We start from the raw sequence: 20,990 nt of genomic DNA on the forward strand, positions 1-20,990 counted from the left end.
TGGACCTGGCACAATGGTGGGGGCAGCTGATTTGTGATCTTGTGCCTGCCGAGAGGAAGGAGCAGCAGGCTGCATATTGTGTTGGGGGGCCTCGTAGCTGCATTGCCACCCAGGGGTATAGAGCGCCTGAAGCTCCCGAAAATTCCCAACTTGCTGGGCTGAGTGCACTGGGACAATTATGTCCACCTGTCCTTTCTCCTAAGCAGCAAGCTCTGTGCAATCCTTGCCCCTTTAGCAGCCCTCTCACTGTTGGGAAATCTCGGAGTGCCTGCCTTTCTTTTGTCCCAGAGCAACCAGTTGTGGGTACCTGTTCTACACAAGCAGCTGCAACTCAGTCTCTCCAAGTATTCCACCTGTCTTAGCTTTCCAACCCCACTAATCTCCAGAGCACCATGTAACATAAGTTTGTGCTCCCAGAGCAGATCTCCAGGGCTGGGTGTTCTAGGCCTTCAACCCCTCCCTGCTCTGTTTCTCTTCCTCTTGCCCATGAGTTTGGGTGGGGGAAGGGCTTAGGTTCTGCTGGATCACAGCTTTGGTACTTTACCCTTTTCCGTGAGGTCTGCTCTGTTCCCTGGGTGTAGGCAGTCTGTTGTAGCCTTCTTTGCTGTTGCTCCTTCAGGATTTGTTGTATTTGCTATATTTTCATATTATATGTGGTTTTGGGAGGGGGTTTCTGTCTCACCTCTCGTACTGCCATCTTTAAGCCCCTCCTCTACCTCCAAAATTTAACTCCCAAGTCACCTGCAACCTTGGCCCTTCCTGATTTCTGTATTAAGTTAGCAGAAACTGAAAAGGTATTTCTCAGGCACTCCCATGACCTGGGCACAGGGAGACTGGTCTCATTGGTACTGATGTGAAAAGAACAATCAGCAAGGTGGGGTTAAAGAACTGGTTGCACCTCATGTTCCAGGGGCTGCCCCTGTGGGTCACTTTGAAGTCAACAGGAAATAGGTTCTTCCCCAAGGACCCAAAGGAATATCCTTCATCCAAAACAGCTGTCTTAAAATTACTATCTTTGTGCCACTTCCCTTGAGTTCAGGTGACTAACTGTCCTACTTTGCCTGGGGCTCAAGGGTTTACCAGAATACAGGATTTTTCAGGGCTACAACCAGGACAGCCCTGGGCAGATTGGATGGCTACAACGAGGACAGTCCTGGGCACATTACTCTCTGTTGCTGTTGATCATGACCTTATTTACAAATCCATAGTTCATTTAGTTCCCAAATTATCAGTTTACAGTGACTTTGGGCATTAGAATTTCTGACTCATCAGAGAGAGACAAAAAAAACTGTCTGTAGCCAGAAGCATCACCCTACACTCAATTGTGCTAATTCCTGTGACCGAACTTGCAAAAGATCCCCACAACTTTCCAACAAAGCCCAAACTTCTTAGCTTGGCTTCCATGGTCCCCTCAAACCCTCAGCCTCAGCACCCACAGTTTCCCCACTGTCTAACTTCTAGAAGCTGACAATGACCCATGCCTTCTCACCTCCCTTCCATCAACTCAAATCAATTCTAAGTAATTACATCCAGAGGATAAACCAGATGGAGATAAAGGCCAGGTGCAGAGAGCAGTGTAAATGTGTTTTTGAACACCTATTGCTGAGTGCCAAAACTGCTTTTTAAAAATCTATTGTGCAGTATCTTCTTCCAATAAAGTAACTAATCAAGAACTCACCATTTTAGATTTTATTAAAATATTTGATTTGGTTTCTTTAAGTCCATGATCTAACATTTTAATATAAAGCTATTCTATCATTTCTGAAAAACACTAAGAATGCATTGCCACAGTCTACCTCAAACTCAATATAATTCCTATTAAAATTTTAGGGCTTTCATTTCATTTTTACTTTCATTCTGGGATATTCACTACAACTCCCTTTGCAAGCAATCATATTCTGATGCGGGGATTTCTCTTCTTATTCTCATCACTAACAATGCAGAGAAAAGCAGACTGGCATATCCTCAACAACTGTCTTACAGAGAAAGACAAAAACCATATGATCTCATTTATATGCGGAATCTTAAAAAAAATAAAGAAAGAAAGCTCAAAGATACAGAAAAAAGATTGGTGGTCATTAGAGTCAGAGGTGGGGGTGGGCAAAAGGTATGAACCTCTAGTTACAAAATAAATCAGTCATGAAGATATAATGTGCAGCACACTAGAGTTAGTAATATTTTTCTGCATCTTTGAAAGATCACTGAGAGTAAATCTTAAAAGTCCTCATCACAAGGAAAAAGTCTGTAACTATGTATGGTGATGGATGTTAACTAGTATTATTATGGTGATAATTTTGTAATATGTATAAATGTCAAACCATTATGTTGTATACCTAAAACTAAAATAATTTTGTATGTCATTATACCTCAATTAAAAAACAAAACAGAACAACCAAATAAAACAACCGTCTTAAAAATATTATCTGCAGTGCCATTTCCCTGGAGTTAAGGTAACAAAAACTGTCCCAGTTTGCTTGGGCCTAAGGGTTTCCCCAGAATACAGGACTCTCAGGGTTAAAATAAGGACAGTTGCAGGCAAAATGGATGGTTGTTGCCTTACTAGAGTGTGCAGTTTGGAAAATTAAAGTCCCTTTCCCGATGATTTTTGACCTGCAGACCAGACATATGCAACCATGGTTTCCTTTACTGCTTGTAACTATAGTATAAACAAACAACAAACCATGTTTAGAAAAAGAGAAAAAATACATACCCACATATTAATAATGTTTGTCTTGGGGTGGCAGGACTATGGGTGATTTTTTCTTTTCTTTTTTTTTTTCTGTAATTTCCAAACTTTCTGTGGTGAGTTCTTTAATACTAGTGAAATAAAAAGCTTGAGTTTTTTAAATTTATGACAGATAAAAATGGATAAACAGTACTAATGTCAAGCTGTCTGCCTGTCCCATTTTCAACAAACATCTTGAGATAAGCTCTCCAGAGGCAAGAAAAAAGACTCAACTCTTACTTTCAGAAAGATTTTTAAAAGAATAATAATTTTTCACATAAAGGTGTTCCCAGATGAATACTCCTAGAGAAGCAAACTGATTAAATGAACTGGCTTTACTCCTGCCAGACCACAACACACTCTTCACGCGAAGAGGTGGGGGCTTGCTGGTGACCTTTCTCAGAGAAAGGGCTGATCCAGAAGAGGGCTGGGCGATCTGGAATGCTGGAAGGTGGCAAATGAAATTCCCTGATGGAAATCAGCATCCCCTTGGTTACTGTAACTGAGCGAGGGTTTTCCAAACTTACTTGAATCTAAAGATGATGGTGATTCATTCCTTAAAACGATCCGTTCATCTGGCTCTTTGATAACCTAAGTGACAATATGCATTATTCTTGAGTTATAGTTTTGCTCTTGTTTGCTTAGAGCTAGGGATGGGGTAGAACAAGGAAGAGACCTGGGAGCAAGATGATGCCTACCCCAGGGAACTCTTACAGTAAAAGAGAGTGGGACTAGACAATACCAGAGACAAAATACTCAGGAATCAATGTCAAGGAAAGATATCCAAAATTTTGCACATTTGGCATGTATTAACAAACTAAAAAAAATTCAGGCTCTAAGCTTTGATTTGTGAGGAGTGGGGATTATTTGGTTTCATAAACTATAATTTTTTAATAAAATATTTAAGTGCTATGGCATAAGAAGCACAGTATAGTCCATGTTCTTGCATGTATCTATTCTCATGTTGTAACATAGAAGTGTTAGAAGACATAGAAGTCTGCACCTTCACTTTGACAAACTAATCAAACTTCAGGCACAAGTGTTTTACCACCTCTATGCATAAAAGTATTCAACTAGTGGAAAAGCAATGAAAGTCCTCCTGATAAAGTAGATACTGGGGCAATACATACCCTCATCTGTGACTGATCCTACAAATGAAAAGAGGTTATATGAGGGGAACAAACCAACTAACACAAGGCAAAGCAAAGTGTACAGTAGAGCCTGGGCACCTCTTAAACTCTAGTGAAACTGTAGCAATTTCCTAAGTAGCACTAGCTAGAAATATACTTCCCAGCACTCATTGGAGAATGTACAATTATCAACATTAGACAGCTGAAAATAAATCATTCTACAAATGCTTCTTCTAAAATTACCTTTATGTTAGTTGCAAGGCTGTCAAGAGAAGAAGCTAGAAGAAAGAGGAACAGGTGTTTCAATGACTCATTAATATCAGTTATCCCTAAAACTGATGTTACATTTATTCCACAGCAGTATAAAAATATTACACATGAATGAATTATTAAACATAAATGCTCCCGTGTAAATCACACTGTCACTTTGAGTCTCCTTTGAATCACAGCAATTTTATCTATATAGTTTTTCTGTCCTCTTGAGGTTATGAATGAAGTTATATATTACTAGCAGCACATATGGATGTGAGAAGGGTAAAAGAGAGCCTAAGGTAAAACAATGGGTTCAGTAACCCACCAGCAGTCTGATGGAAAACTCCTATTTGCCCAGGTGCCCAGAGACTAAAAGAAAAGAAAGGCTCTAGTGTAAAACTGGTATACTCTGCCTCTTCTGCCATTCCCTTCCTATTTGTCTTACAAGGGATTCTATTTATGCAGGAACTCGAATATATTTATTGGAGGGAGACACAAACTGAGGCAATACATAAGAGCTAAGAAAAACATAATTGCAGGAAAAGCATAAATCCTTATGATTACCCTAATGTACTAAATAAGTAAACTTAATGCCAGAGAATGGTAAGAATGATTAGGAAGTAAGTACTAAATACACAAAGACAAAACTAAGACTAAATTGGATTTTTCCAGGTTGAGAAAATAATGCTTTTGAAATGAGTATTTGCAAGACTATGCTAAGGCCACTTTGGCTTCCCCCAGTTTGACTGCAGCTTAAGCAATGACAAGGAGCTTTTCCTGGACTGCAGACTCCCCTAAGCCACTGGCAATGAATAGGAAGTTACAAAAAGGGATTTTCAAAGCCTGGTAATTGTCCTACCCTCTGGGCATGCACATAGCTTGTGTCCATCTTATCTCAGAAGCTCTTCTCCCCAACTCCCAACTGATCAGGGACCTGGCACTGCTAAGACACTCTTCAGCTATAGCCACAAACCTGCCTTTTGGTAGGAAACCCTTGCTACTGGTTTTGAGAACTCTCTTTTACAGGGCCCTTGCCCTTGTTCCTTTGCTTCTCAAAGTGTAGTCTGTGGACCAGCTGCATCAGTATCACCTGGAAGCTTGTTAGAAAAGAAGGGCCCCAGGCCACACCCCAGCCCTACTGAATCAGAATCTGCAGTTTTACAAGATCCCCGGGTGATTCAAATGCACTGCTTTATTCTGCCTTAGGCCTGGATGAATGAGCTGACAGGTGGCCTGAGCAAAGGTCTGGCTTGGAAGCTACAGGGATTCCAAGGATCTGAGCCCAGAGGTCTGAACGTCTTCCCTAAATGTAGGTATGCCAAAAACTTGGTGTGTGACCTGTACACACTGTGTAACCTCTCTGGAACCTTAGTTCTCCACCTGCCAGGATTAAGAAAAGACAGAGGCCAAGACCAATGTCATGTGTGAGTCCCACTATAAATGAGCTAGCATTAAGCACAACTTAACTTCCCGGGAAAGGAGATTTGCTGTTGCTTGACTTTACATGTAACAGGGAAGGCAGTGATGCTTTTATAGACTACATGGTGATTTCCAATCCAGAAGACTTAAATTAAATGTCAGAGGCGAAAAAGCACTTTCAGCTTCAAACCCTGTACTGTGTCCTTGGTTGTTCTGCTAACAGTCACCATGATCCAAGAACATTGGCTTAATTACCACAAGAGACTGTGCAGCCCCTTGAAGTAAAAAACTTTAAGCCTATAATAGGGAGCCATGTCATCAGGGATAACATAGGTCCAATCTTCCCAGGAGTCAAGAGAATGGGCCACCACCACCCCTTTCTAGCCTAAGAATTTTTATTAAGTTCAGGAATAGCTGAACTTCACTACCATCGCCCTCAGTATTGACATGGTTTGGGTATTTCAATCATAAGGTAAAGGCCTCTAAGGGATGGATGCCTTACCCCAGTGACTTTCAACATGTGATCCAGGGGCCTCCATAGAACTTTTAGATCTACAAGGTCAAAACTGTTCTAATAATGAAGTAGGGCAGTGTAGGAATCATGGGACAAGCACCATGATTAACTTTTCCTGCCTATGATGATAAATGCCAAGATATAAATATAGTAAGAACAGGAGGTACTCTATCTTAAGGCTGAGATTCCATTTTAAAAACCAGGGAGTTAGGAAATAAGATTCCTAACATATTATTTGGTAATCAGCCAACAACCTATCTTAAGGCAGCACAAGCAGTCCTAACTACTATGTTCCCAGTGCTTGAGGGAAACCACTATCTTGGAGAGGAACCAGATCAATAAAGTCCTTGTGTTAAGTTTATATTACAGAATTATCTAGAGAACTGACTGTGGATGGTGACATAATGTCTCTCAGCAGAGAGAGACACCATGAGACCACAAGTCAAGTCTACACTCAACAACCAACCCCTATCCCCCACCTTGCCACCCTTTGCCCTTCTTCAAAGCCTCAAAAGACAGTATCCTGAGCCCTTAAGTGCACCTCCTCTCTGAGGTTGCCCAGACTCCCCTTTCTTCAAGTGTGTACTTTTTAAAATAAAGCCTTCTCGCTGCTCAACTTACACTGTTTTGTCTCTACACTGTTCCAGTAGTGTCTTTGTCACTTTGCTATTTCTTCACATTTTTGAGACTTACGTACAAGTCTTCATTCTGTCTCTGTTCTACTTTAGGTAAGTAGGGAGGGGCTACTGAGAGCCCTGATTTGGGTTTACAAGTTCCTGCTGCCTGGTTGACACAGACAGGACTGCAGCTTTATGATCAGGCTCTGTAGTAGCCTGCCCCAAAATCTCCTTTTTTTGCCCTTGGGAAGTTCACAAAACATAATCTCACTCCATCCAGTGCTCTGCTGCTACCCCAAATCCTGGAGTGGTAGGGGCTTAGTCCCCACACCATGCAGATCCAAGCAGATACTGGATGCCAGGTGACCCTGGCTTTAGGAGTTGGCAAGGGATCTGCCCTATGCTGAGCCAGAGTTCAACAAGCTTCCCTTTCCTTTCTCTCATCTTCCTTGCTCTCTGCTGCCTGCAAGGCAGCTACCATTCCCTGCTACTTTCACTTTAATGAATTCTTTCCTTCCTTACATTCCTTGGACCTGCTCAAGAATTCTTTCTTGTTTAGAGTCAAAATCCCTCGCCTGTCCAGGTTGAGGTTTCTCCTAGTGCTTTACCTAGTGCACAGGGAGAAACCCCTCACATGCAGCTGCCCAGCAACAATAATACTAAGACATGAGTCTTCTTTTTCACTCTCACTCTCTCACAATTGTACAATGGAGTTCTCCAAAGCTACATGATGCATCATGATATCACCACTCTGATGGCTAATGGAATGTGCACTTATGCATTCTTGTATTTTATAAATTTGTTTTAATTTCTAATACACTAAATATTAATATATATCACCCCATAAACAAAAGCTCTTTGGGATCCTCAATAATATTTGAGAATGCAAAAGGGTCCTGAGACCCAAATATTTGTGATCCCCTACCTTAACCTAACTGCTTCAGATGGAGTTGGCTCCCTTCCTCACTGACATGGAATCTTGTAAAGGTAAATGTATCTTCTCATCTCCACCAATCCCTGGCTCTTTCTCATCCACAGAACTGGAAAATCTTATCTGTTAGCTATTAACAGTGACTTTGCAAGGAGTTCACACCAGGAAAAGCTGCTCCCAGCTTTTCATACCCAGCCAGGGAAGTGTCTCCAGAGCACAGTTGGTGACCACACTGCTCAGTGTATTCTCTGTCAATAGCCAGGGAAATGCTGAAACAGACTGCTTCTCAGCTGCCTCTGCACTGCGGGGACCCTTTCCTCGGAAACTCCACAGCTGGAGAGCACTTAAGAATTAGGCCCCAAGTTGCCAAAGAAACTTGTGATTCCTCAGAATGAAAGAAGATTTAGAAGACGGATTGGTTCCCATAAAGAAATGTTCAGGAGTAACAAGAAACTTCAATACCTCTTCTCATTGGAAATGGAAAATTTGAAAACTTAGATTTTCTCCTAGATTTCTGGGAATGAAGCTCTGAAATAGCTTCACCAAAAGGCTTTGTGCTGTCCACCTGAAAATAAAGGAAAGAAATAAGACTTGAAACCACCATAGTTTGTATCACTCTCTTCTCATTACCTCTAATGCCTTTGCCCCCTCCATCAGAGGTCATGCATGTGAGAAAAAAGAAGACTGGGAACAAATTATAATTTGCTCCAGGTATAATAAGTGTTATCCCAACAAGGAAGTTGTCCCCATCTCCACTGAGGCTACAACACAGAGATATGGGCTAAACATTAGCGTAAAGTTAGACACAAATTATATTCTAACCACTGGTTAAGGACTGAGCCCAGGAAAGAGCAAGTGAAGGTTATTTTGCCATCTTTTGAAACCAGACAGTTTCATGTTCCTAAACAGTCTGAGCAGAGCTGGCTCAGATTGTGTCCTCCCTGAAGACAAGGAATGATCACAGGTGACATGTCAGCTTCTACATCTCCTTCCTGTCTAACATCTGTATCTTTGAAAGAAAGAAGAGTGGTGACTGTATTATTTTACTTATGGTGGCCATATTTTCCTAAATTGAACAACATGATTTGCAATATGTCAAAATACTTGAAATAGGGACTCTTCAAGAGTATGTATGACATAGAGTTACTGGATTTTTTAAATCTTATTTCTGGTTTTGTTTTTTATTTTAATTTCCCAAAGGCAGGTTATAATGTTACTCTTAATTCTACTTGAAGAAATATATTGATTAGAATTTACAGGTTTTACATTAGGTCCTCTAAATTTTAATGCTTCTACTTAGAGAAACATCAGATATAACCAGGAAATCCAACCAAATAAAAGAGTTAATATGTATAAAGCACTTAGAAAAGAGTTTGGACATACTAAGCCTGTAACAGAATTTGTTAAATAAAATAAATGTCAAGCAAGTTTAATTCCCTAAGAAAATCTACCAATATGTTAAGGGTATTGAGCTCATAATGGCATAGACTTAAGTTGTATTTTACAAAAATTTATTTCAAATGGAAAAACCAGACTGTCCAATAACTCAATTCAACAGTATTTTTATGAAACCATGATTAACAATTGGCTGGTAGATTTTTGCCAGGCATTTTACTCAGATAATCATGAAGGAAATAGCTATTCTATAGTCTCCAGCCAAGCAACATTTCTGTTCTACCTACAGACCAACTTTCTGTTCTACCTACAGACCAACTCTGTATATAGTTGTCCCAACAGCACTTGACTTTGGGGCTTGTCACACTTCATATCTTATGTCTAATAGGTAAACATCACCATTAGTGACTTAAGTAATATTACCAACTTAACAATTATACAATAGTTAATTATTGAAGTTATAAGAACAACTGAAGAATAAGTCATTGACTGGAATGTGGAATGATGTTCATGAAGACTGAATATAGGAAATGCTTTTAATGTAATATTGACTGTGTATAGAGAAACTAATCTGCATATACAGTATAATTATAACTGTGAAAAAATTAAGCTTTATGAACATAAAAAGTCAAAGAAAATGCATTAAATTATTTTTTTATTACACTGGTGAGCCTATGGGTAATTTTTAAAAACTTTTCTGTATTTTCCATTATTTTTATAGTAATCAAAAGATTTTAAGAAGACTAAGAGAACTAGTGTGGTTAAACTTGGCCACTACTTTCTGAGGACTAATTCTAAGATAACTTTAATTAAGGCCCTTGAGGATGGCACATCATTGCTTCTTCCTGACACATTTTTCCTGCTCTTTAAAGTATGGGCAACGAGCAACATCACTAAAAAAATTCAGGCAGTTTTCTCTAAAACTGACGAAACTTTAGTTCTAGGTTGGTGCAAAGTATATGCCAGCCTTTATTATGCATCTTCTGTCAGTTCACTGATTCTACAGGATAATGGTGGGATGTCATATGTAGACATCACACTCTATTAATAATTTTCAAAAATTAAAAATAGGGACAGCTGACATTTACTGAGCAAGTCCTCTGTGTGAGATATCTTTATAGGATTTTCCTGACAGTGACTCTAGGTTGAGAACATGATGCAATCATAGTTATTATTAAATTTAAATTCTCTATTTAATATTACCCATTTGTTTTGTTGGTCTATTCTTACTATATTCCACTCATTCACATCCTCACTATTCCAAAGGACTCTGAGAAATAATCTTAGGCTCACATGTCTAACTACAAATGGAGGTTTGCTTTCTCCAGAGATTTTGAAATTATTTCCAAGGTTCATCCCAGCTGGCTGGTCCTGGAAGAAACGCCTGGTGGAATATGGAGAGCATGCCTGGGATTGCATGCCTTGGGGCAGTCTGTTGAGTTTACTCTCCTTTAGCTTCAACTTTACATTACTTAAAGGGAATTTTGGTCCATATGATGTTGATAAAGTCCTTTGTGACTTATACCTTTCTTCCTGAAACCAAAAAGAAACAATATATTTTAAATTGAAAAAAAATAAAATTTGATCAGAATATAACTATTTAATTGAACTTTGAGGTAGAAGATTGAATATTTCAGATTTACTAAACATGAACTTAGGGAAGAGCAGTTCTCTACCTAATTTTTCTTCAGTTCAGCTTATCACCACTAGTTATTTATAACTTGCTAGTTGTATATATTTCAAGTAATAACAATAACATTTATTTGTATTAGGAGAAAGTTAGAAAGTATAAGACCTCCCCACCCAGTTATCCATACATGAATGATAGAGATAGAAACAGAAAGCAAGAGAGAGAGAGAGAATTGGCATATACCTGGGTCCAGCAATTTCACTTCAAGGAATTTATTATGAGGAAATAATATGGCTGTGTGTATAGCTACAAAAATTTTTATATAAGTTCAAAATGAGAAACCAACTATATTGGTGAGTAAGCAATTTCCTCTCAGCTCCAAACCCACCCTTCTATACTCAGCTTTTGATACTAGGGCTGGCACTCTGCAAACCCCTTCTGCTTTTCCAACTGTTCTGTTGGGTTCTACCACTAGGAGGCGCTAGAGGAGACAACAAGCCTGGAGGAGGAAGCCTGGACCTCCCACTTCCAGTTTCACACTCTGGTCCTGTCAGCATCACCCCAGCAACCATTGAGAGAAGCAGACGGTTCCAGTTTACAGTTTTTTCACCCCCATAATTTCAGAATTAGTCTCACTGTACCTCCCTCAGAACTACCAGCACCAGCTGGCGAGACTCACCAGCTCAGATTAGGGTCTAGCCCCATGGGGTACTTGGTCCAAGTTCCTGAGGCACCAGTGATGAGCAGGGTACCTCCTTAGAGGTCCGACCCAGCTCATCAGAGTCCCACCTCTAAATTCCTGAGGAACACCCAGGAAAGCAGCCCCTCCCCCATGGTCCAGGTTCCCTTTCTATGGGGTCTCTTCCTCAAGCCTCTATGTTCCTGATATCCCCACCTCTTCACTTTGTTCCGCATGTCCTAGGGCTGGAAGCTGCTTCCTGCAGTTACTATCTCCATCACTTCAGTGTTTTCCTTTTACCTCTCACTCTTCCAAGCCCTGTTTAGCCTTTTTTTTTTAACATTAAATCTTTCAGTGAAAATAACAGGTGTGCTATGTCTTCCTAACTGGACTCTAACGATATATCAGTTACATGCCCAACAGCAGGAAAACGACTGGCCAAACAAATGATGGTATTTCCATGCAATGGAATACCATGAAGCTAGAAAAAACTGCCTGGCATAAGAATACTTAAGGACACGAAAACATGTTCACAATACATTAAGTGAAAAAAAAGGAAGGGTACAAACTAATATGCAATCTAGTATGATGATTCCATCTTTTAAAATCAAAGTAGTACATGTTTGTGCATGTATGTGTGTGTGTACAAAAGAATATACTAAGAAAAATTATCATGCTCATCTCTAGAGAGTTACAGTGAAAGTAATTTTACTTTCAATTTTGTCTTTCTTGCTTATCTACATATACTGCAAACCCCTTCTGCTATAAGAAAAACAATAAAAGTTATTATTTTAAAAAGTTAACACTTAAAGGTAGACCTATATTAGGAGTATAAAATGAGATTAAAGTGGTCAAGTGGAAAAGAAAGAGACTGAAAAATCACCATGTGCACGTAACAAGCAGACTAGAGAAAATAGCAGGTAAATAAGAAAATACTAAAAAGCAGCTAATGCCTTCCTTAAAATTGATTTGCTAAAGCAATCCTGAGAAGGAAGAATAAAGCAGGGGGAATTATGCTCCCTGACTTCAAGCTCTATTACAAAGCCACGGTAATCAAGACAATTTGGTATTGGCACAAGAACAGACCCATAAATCAATGGAAAATAATAGAGAGTCCAGATATAAACCCAACTATATATGGTCAATTAATATACGATAAAGGAGCCATGGACATACAATGGGGAAATGACAGCTTCTTCAACTGGTGTTGACAAAACTGGACAGCTACATGCAAGAGAATGAAACTGGATTATTGTCTAACCCCAAACACAAAAGTAAACTCAAAATGGATCAAAGATCTGAATGTAAGTCATGAAACCACAAAACTCTTAGAAAAAAACATAGGCAAAAATCTCTTGGACATAAACATGAGCAACTTCTTCATGAACATATCTCCCCAGACAAGGGAAACAAAAGCAAAAATGAACAAGTGGGACTATATCAAACTAAAAAGCTTCTGTACAGCAAAGGACACCATCAGTAAAATAAAAAGGCATCCTACAGCCTTTAGGGATAGCTGTATGGGAGAATATATTCATAAATGACATATCTGATAGGGGGCTGACATCTAAATTATATAAAGAGCTCATGCACCTCAACAAACAAAAAGCAAATAATCGAATTAAAAAATGGGCAGAGGAGCTGAACAGACACTTCTCCAAAGAAGAAATTCAGATGGCCAACAGGCACATGAAAAGATGCTCCACATCACTAATCATCAGAGAAATACAAATTAAAACCACTATGAGATATCACCTCACACCAGTTAGGATGGCCAACATCCAGAAGACAAACAACATTAAATCTTGGCAAGGATGTAGAGAAAGGGGAACCCTCCTACACTGCTGGTGGGAATGTAAATTAGTTCAACCATTATGGAAAGCAGTATGGAGGTTCCTCAAAAACCTCAGAATAGAAATACCATTTGACCCAGGAATTCCACCCCTAGGAATTTACCCTAAGAATGCAGGAGCCCAGTTTGAAAAAGACATATGCACCCCTATGTTTACTGCAGCACCATTTACAATAGTCAAGAAATGGAAGCAACCTAAGTGTCCATCAGTAGATGAATGGATAAAGAAATGTATATGTGTACATATACACAATGGAATATTATTCCGCCATAAGAAGAAAACAAATCCTACCATTTGCATCAACATGGATGGAGCTATAGGGTATTATACTCAGTGAAATAAGCCAGGCAGAAGGTGGAGAGAGACAAATGCCAAATGACTTCCCTCATTTGTGGAGTATAACAATGAAGCAAAACTGAAGGAACAAAATGGCAGCAGACTCAGAGACTCCAAGAATGAACGAGTGGTTACCAAAGGGGACAGGTGTGGAAGGGTGGGTTGGGAGGGAGGGAGAAGGGGACAAAGGGGTTTTACATTTAGTACACATGGTGTGGGGGATCACAGGGAGAACAGTGTATCACAGAGAAGGGACATAGTGGATCTCTGGCAACTTGCTACACTGATGGACAGTGACTGCACTGGAGTATGGGTGGGGACTTGATAATATGGGTAAGTAGTAGCCACATTGTTTTTTCCTGTGAAATCTTCATAAAAGTGTATATCAATCAGACCTTAAAAAAAAATTAAAAAAAAAAAAAGAAAGAAGCCAGGCATAAAAAGACAAGTACCAAATGATTTCACTCATCTGTGGAGCATAAGAACAAAGAAAAAACTGAAGGAACAAAACAGCCGCAGACTCACAGAACCCAAGAATGGACTAACAGTTACCAAAGGGAAAGGGACTGGGGAGGGTGGGTGGGAAGGGAGGGATAAGGGAGAAAAAGGGGCATTACAATTAGCACACATAATGTAGGGGGCAGGGGGCACAGGGAAGGCAGGATATACAGAGAAAACAAGTAATGATTCTATAGCACTTACTATGCTGATGGACAGTGACTGTAATGGGGTATGTGGGGGGGACTTGATAATAGGGGGAGTCTAGTAACCATAATGTTGTTCAAGTAATTGTACATTAATGATATCAAAATAAAAAAAACAAATTTAAAAAATTAATTGATTTGCTGTCCCATCTGAGTTATGATCCCAGAGAACAGATGGATTTGCACAGATTACTGACCCTTCTCATGCAGTACCCTTTAACCCACATCTCACATTTTCAAGATACTTTTCAGGACACCAGAGGAGATGTGGGATAACAAGCAAAGTATTTAAAGAAGCTTTACAAATTACACTCATTATTCATAGTTTTATTAAGGATTTTAAATGGTTACAAAATTATGTACAATAAGGTAAAAAAAAACATAGAAAGAAATCAGTGTGAAGGGGAAATCAGGTGGAAACAAGGGTGAAATACAGGTACTGCTCATGGATACCCCAAGACACTTCATGATTACCAAAGAAGGCCCACAAATACAACACTAAGCTTCAGCCTCAGCAAAAGAAAGATGGAAACACTTATTCTTAAGATCAAGAATAAAAAGTCAGGAAAATGCTAGCCTACTTATGTCAAACTTGTGATTTTAGCTTTTGTATCACACTCTTCTCCACCAAGTATACCATAATAAAGGTTTGCCAAACACACTCTAATGTGATAGGCTGAATTAAACAGTTTGAATACAGAAATTCAAAGTTAGCAATGAGTCTCCAGGTTTTTATTTGTTCGGTTGCATCTAAACTTGGTAATATGCATCTGAGCTGTAATTTTTTAAGTTTCAGGGAAAAATCCTGGAATTTCTATCACTGACTTCTTGGTTATACTTACTAGAAATCTGTTTCTATGCAGAAACACACGCTCTCTGATGGCTGTCCTTGTAGAAAACTCTATTTTGGGAGCAATGCCCTAAAAATAAAACAGCATAAAAGCAGCAAATAAAATGACTGAAAACCAACTCTTTGCCCTTCCCATCCTCACTTGAAATCATGCAAGAATCTAATTGCTCTTTTTGAGTAGTCAGCATAATCCACACACATTATGTAAAATATATATAAAACAAATATATATACAATGGAATGTTATTCAGCCTTTGAAGGAAATTCTGCTATTTGTGACAACATAGAAGCTGTAGGACATTATACTAAGTTAAAAAAGCCAGACAGAGAAAGACAAATACTCATGTCTCACTTATATATGGAATCTAAAATAAGTCAAGCTCATAGATGCAGAGAGTAGAATGCTGGTTGGCAGGTGCTGGAAGGTTTCAGGAAATAAGATGTTGTTCAAAGGGTACAAAGTTTCAGTTAATGCAAGAGTAGTAAATTCTGGAGATATAATGTACAGCAATGTGACTATAGTTAACAACACTGTATTGTATATTTGAAATTTTCTAAGAGTGTAAATTGTAAGTGTTCTTACCACAAAAAAAGAAAATGGTAACTAGTAACAATGTAAAGTGATGGATACGTTCATTAGCTAGAGTGGCAATTATTTCACAATGTACATGTGTAGCAAAGCATCAAGTTGTACATCTTCAATGTATACAAATTTCAGTTGTCAATTTTACATCAATAAAACTGAAAAAATAAAATATATACATAAGAAGAATAACTAAACACTTACGTAATACATATTAAGTGCCAGGCCCTGACCTAAATGCTTCACCTATATTAACTCATCCAATCCTCACAACAACCCTATGGGGTAGATCCTAATTAGCACCTCTACTTTGTAGATGAGTAAACTAAGACACAGAAAGTTTAAGTAACTTGTCCAGCTAATAATGGCAGAGCTGGTAATTGAACCCAGGCATTCTGACTCCAGTGTCTCAAGCAATTAGATACTCTACTTAAAATATTGGACAAAAATGAATGAGATGGTCTAGGATAACAAATGGGTAGAAGGATGGATGGACGTTCTCCTTCCCTACCTATTTGCTCTGAAAAACTTGCTTTACATCTTATACCAATTATTTGTGTTCATTACATCTCTCAAAACTCTTCATTTTTTCATTGATTGATACTTATGATTTGCTCAGTACTATACTAAGATACTTTGACATATATATTTTTTGTATGTATGTCTATATGTAATGTTACACACATAATACACATATACTCACACCCTATCCTGTTTAATTTTCATAATACTATAAGGAATATACAATTATCATCAACCCTTTTATAAATGATAAAACTAAGAAATGGACAAAAACTGGAAACAATCCAAACATACTTCATGGGTAAATAAACATCAGTGTATCTAAATAATGGAATCTACCCAGTAATAACAAGGAGCAAACTACTGATACACAAAACTACATGGATGAATCTCAAATACATTGTTCAAGTGAAAGCAGCCAGTCTCAAAAGGTTATAGATCGTATGATTCCATTTATGTGACATTCTCAAAAAGACAAAGCTGTAGCAATAGACAATTTTTAGTGTTTAGGTGTAAGGGGGAAGATGTGCCTATAACAGGATAATGTGATGGACATTTTAGGGGTGATGGAACTTTCCATATCCTGACCATGGAAGTGGTTTGAGAAATCTATACATGTGTTAAAATTCATAGAACTGTATATAAAAAGACAGTTAATTTTACTGTACGGTCATATAAAAAATACAATTATTTATCTTAAAAAACTGAAGTTTAAAGAGACATAAAACAGCCCTCCCAAGGTCACATGGCTTGTAAATGACAAAACTGGCAAGGATCTGGTTCTGACTGAGTTACACTGTTTCAAATTCACCCACTAGCTCACCTGCAGCCCCTCCCAGCATGACCCTCTGCTCTCCTCCTCCCCAGAGAACACCACTTGGCCGGGTATTCCCTGTCTTGGGGGTGCCCTCTCTTTCTTCTTTTCGTGTCTTTCAAAGCCTGGCCTCACCCTAATAGCAACTCCAGGCACACCCATAGTGACTTCCTCCTCCAGTCTCTAACAGTTCATATTCATTTATATAACATACTTCAAGTACTTCCAAGAAGGATTTGCATCTGCTGAAGCTCTAGAGAGAAAGGAAACCAAGATGTATTGCATTTTTACTATATGTGCCAGGTTTTAGTAGCAGCTTTCCCATGTGTGATCGCATTTAATCCTCACACAGCCTATGTAGCAGACAATCATATTCCATTTTACATATGAGGGAACTGGCTCAGAGAGGTTAAGTGGTCTGTCCAATGTCCCACAGCTAAAGATCAGTACAGCAGGATTTGAAACTGTCAGACAGCAAAGCTTTCTTCTTTCCAATACCCCATGCCCCATGCTACCTCTTTTAGGCCAGAGTTGGGGAAGGAGGATCAACTAGTCAGGTTGTTTCCTGTGCATTTATTCAGTTCTACGCACATCCATTCCTGTGCATTCATCTTGTCTACAAAACAAGTCCTAAAGGCACAACTTACATCCTCAACAACTTTGTTTCTAGAATGCACAGTATGCCTATAAGAGTGCACAGTTTAGACTGGTAACTCAAAGATTTCTGGGCTTATAAACGAAAGAGCCCAATCACTGCACAGAGTCAGATAATCCAAAGTGCATCTGAAAAAGAATGTACAATGACATGACCAGCAGAGTCTCATCTCCAGTTGTCAAGACTGCCTACACAAAGAAGAGGGTAGGGTGGAGTTGCCAGGTCCACAGAAATACTGGTAGAATCTTAAAACCTACGTGTGTGCCAAGTCCCATGGCCCAGTTGCCTAAACCTGAACATATCATCTCTTAAGCCACAGACTCGTGCAGTCTTATAGGGAGGCAGTATTAACCCTGAATGATAGTATAGTAAATACAACACTTCACATTTATTGTGCACTTAACTATATACTACATATTATTCTAAACACTGTATATATATATATATATATATATATGTATGTATACACACATATACATATATAACATCTCATTTAACCCTCACAATAACTCTGTAAGGGAAGTACTATTATCAATTCCATTTTACAGATGAGAAAACTAAGGCACACAGAGATTATGTAATTTATCTAAACAGAGTCACTGAGTGACAAAACTGGGACTGAACCCAGACAGTGAGTCTACACTTAACCACTACACATGCAACTGCCTAACAAGTCTTCAAATCCCTGATCTACTTTGTCTAGAGAGGAGGAGGAGATGCCCTACCTGTGAGGAATCCACCCCACCCCCACCCCCCGGTAGCACATTCCTGTTTGCCTTATCTAACCACCACTTCTGGCAATGACTTTTGGACAATAAGGACCATGCACTTTCTTTTTCATTTTTAACTGATTTTAGAATAGTAGTCAAAAACTAAACATTAGAGGCTCTATCTTGTCAAATCCCCTTAGTAATGGGAATATGTTGATGATGGTTAGGTCAATAAGTGGATTTAATAGGAGGATTTTTCTAGAATCATTGCACCAAAAAAAAAAAAATGAAGTTCTTAACTATAGACAATCTCAACTTAAAATTTTTCGACTTTATGATGGTGCAAAAGTGGTACACATTCAGTAAAAAATGTACTTGAGTTTTTGGATCTTTTCCCAAGCTAGCAATATGTGGTACAGTACTCTCTCAACTCTCTCATGATGCTGGTCAGCCTCAGTGAGCTGTGGCTTCCAGTCAGCCAGCCACCCAATCACGAGGGTAAACTCCTGAAACACAACCATTCTGTACCTATATGACTATTCTGTTTTTTTACCTTCAATATAGTATTCAATAAATTACATGAGCTATTCAACACTTTATTGATAGGCTTTGTATTAGTTGGTTTTGCCCAACTGTAAGCTAACGTAAGTTCTCAGCACATTTAAGTTTAAGGTAGGCAGGCTTAGCTACCATGTTTGGTAAGTTAGACTAATAAACACATCGTTGACTTATGATATATTCAACTTTCAAAGAGTTTATTAGCACACAACCCCACTGTAAGTTGAGGAAGACCTGTAATAGTTAATAATTAAAAATACATTCTTTCTGCGTACTTTACAAATTCAGTCTTCACCTAATAAGAAAACAGATTATATTCCAGGAAAAAAAAAATGTTTGACCTCAGCTGGAAAAGGGGCAAGGAAGAGCTATTAGGGTTGCCAAGTGAAATAAAACAAAATTTGTAAATAAAAGAATAAGTCACATTTTAGTGAGGGAAATAAACCTAATTTTTAATGAATTAATAAATTAAGAGAAAAATTAATGAAATGAATAATTTCCCTGACCTGCACATATAACTCATTCTCATGTCCTACAATATTAAAGAAAAGAAACTGGACACTGGGCTGCAACAAACATGAGAGAGTTAGCATCATGCTGTGACTAAGGGCACAAACTTGGAAGTCTGACTGACCAGCAGTCAGAGTCCCAGCTCCTTTACTCACCCTGTGAATCTGAGTACATTTCTCAAACTCCCTATGCCAGCTTCCCCATCCATAAAACAAGGAAAAGAATAGTAGCCACCTTGAAGGGTTAAGGAGGATTGAACAAAATAATCCATGTAATGAACTCAGCACAGTGCCTGGCATCTAGTGAGCACACAATGAATAAATTATTAAAATTTGTACAACTGGTTTAATTTTGCCTTATAGAACATTTGAGAGAAATTGAGCCCCTCTTTCTTTTTATAAGGTGTTTAAAATGTAGTTTGATTAACTAAACTGTAAGAATTGATACTTTACCTCTAATACACAGGGATCTTTTCCTGAAATTTAAAGCCCTTTCTCTGATTACCTGCATTTATGAATAACTATAAACATAACTTCCTGTAAGTTTTTCTCCCTACTTATGCCTATAAAGTTAAACAGAGATCACATTTGGGAATATATAAGAAAGTGTGTTTCTCTTTGTCTGGATACTTAGCTGGATATCAACTGTTGCTTGTAAATGGCTCTTATTTTCTAGAAAACTCAGGCAAACCAAAATTAAAGAGTATCCCCCATCTTATTCCCACCAGTTTTTATTCCCTCTTAGCTTCTGAAAAGCAATATCCCAGTAACTAAAAATAATGAATGCAAGGATCTCTCAAGTACCATGTAAATGAAACACAAAGAATGGTCCTCTGAAGGAAAAGAATGGTATTAGTGATATTCACCAAACCCTCAAAGATTACAGAGGGCTTAAAGTTATGGTCATTAAGAATTCTGATTAGGGTAACTTTTGATGAATGTTTGCTGTTCGAAGTATTAGAACCAGAAGTCCTGTCATCATAAATGTCATAGAAACAGGGTCCTGAATGCTATATATTCCACACAGTACTCTCAAAAAAATGGAGACAATAACATTTTATTAAATTATAATAATAGTGATTCATGGGACAATAATTCACAAAGATGTGGCCCTTAAAACAGAGGTCATCCAAGGGGCGTAAAATGCAAGAAAATTGTCAGTTGCTGCAAAGTTAGAAATCATCACAGATTACATCAAATTTGAATTGGGTTGAGATAATTCCCCAAAACAGTTATATTATCAACTAAATAAATGCTATGTCTTTTAAGCTCCTTCAATAATATCAGTCTGTAGAACTCTGTTTTCGCTCCATTAAATTGAATTCATTTATCTGCCTTGGCTGACTAGAGAAGTGTTCTGAGGAAATTAAGGTATGTGAAAAGTTAAAAGCACAAAATAAATGAGAACTTGCATTATTACTATTTTTGCTCTATTTTACTGTTATTATTACTACTAAAATAATATCTATGATTAAATAAACTGATATCAAATCTTTCCGTTCATCTGCATTAAGAAGAGGTGAAAAAAGCAACCTTTTTAGAACAGTGACAGTGTGAATATGAAAGTGACTTAGCCATACTAGGTAAGACTCCCACCTCTCAGG

The 20,990-nt window shown here is 38.4% G+C and overlaps 1 protein-coding gene across 10 annotated transcripts in view; it reads right to left on the reverse strand.

Annotated features, from left to right (window-relative positions):
• SPATA6L (spermatogenesis associated 6 like) overlaps positions 1–20,990 on the reverse strand; it is a 77,366-nt gene that overhangs the window by 16,344 nt on the left and 40,032 nt on the right. For 5 of the 10 annotated variants that reach the window (XM_057498634.1, XM_057498633.1, XM_036928372.2 and 2 more), the window contains 6 exons: positions 15,028–15,105; positions 10,277–10,516; positions 8,051–8,153; positions 4,099–4,133; positions 3,253–3,316; positions 1,694–3,169 (listed from right to left, as the gene is read on the reverse strand). In XM_057498634.1, the coding sequence (XP_057354617.1) occupies positions 2,955–3,169; positions 3,253–3,316; positions 4,099–4,133; positions 8,051–8,153; positions 10,277–10,516; positions 15,028–15,105 (735 nt within the window). In that variant the 3' untranslated portion in view covers positions 1,694–2,954. Of the gene's footprint in view, positions 1–1,693; positions 3,317–4,098; positions 4,134–8,050; positions 8,154–10,276; positions 10,517–15,027; positions 15,106–20,990 lie in introns of those variants that run through there. The other 5 variants (XM_057498631.1, XM_057498632.1, XM_036928375.2 and 2 more) reach the window with 3 other exon arrangements.

This window comes from Manis pentadactyla, chromosome 3 (assembly GCF_030020395.1).
Source record: "Manis pentadactyla isolate mManPen7 chromosome 3, mManPen7.hap1, whole genome shotgun sequence".
Classification (NCBI taxonomy): domain Eukaryota; kingdom Metazoa; phylum Chordata; class Mammalia; order Pholidota; family Manidae; genus Manis; species Manis pentadactyla.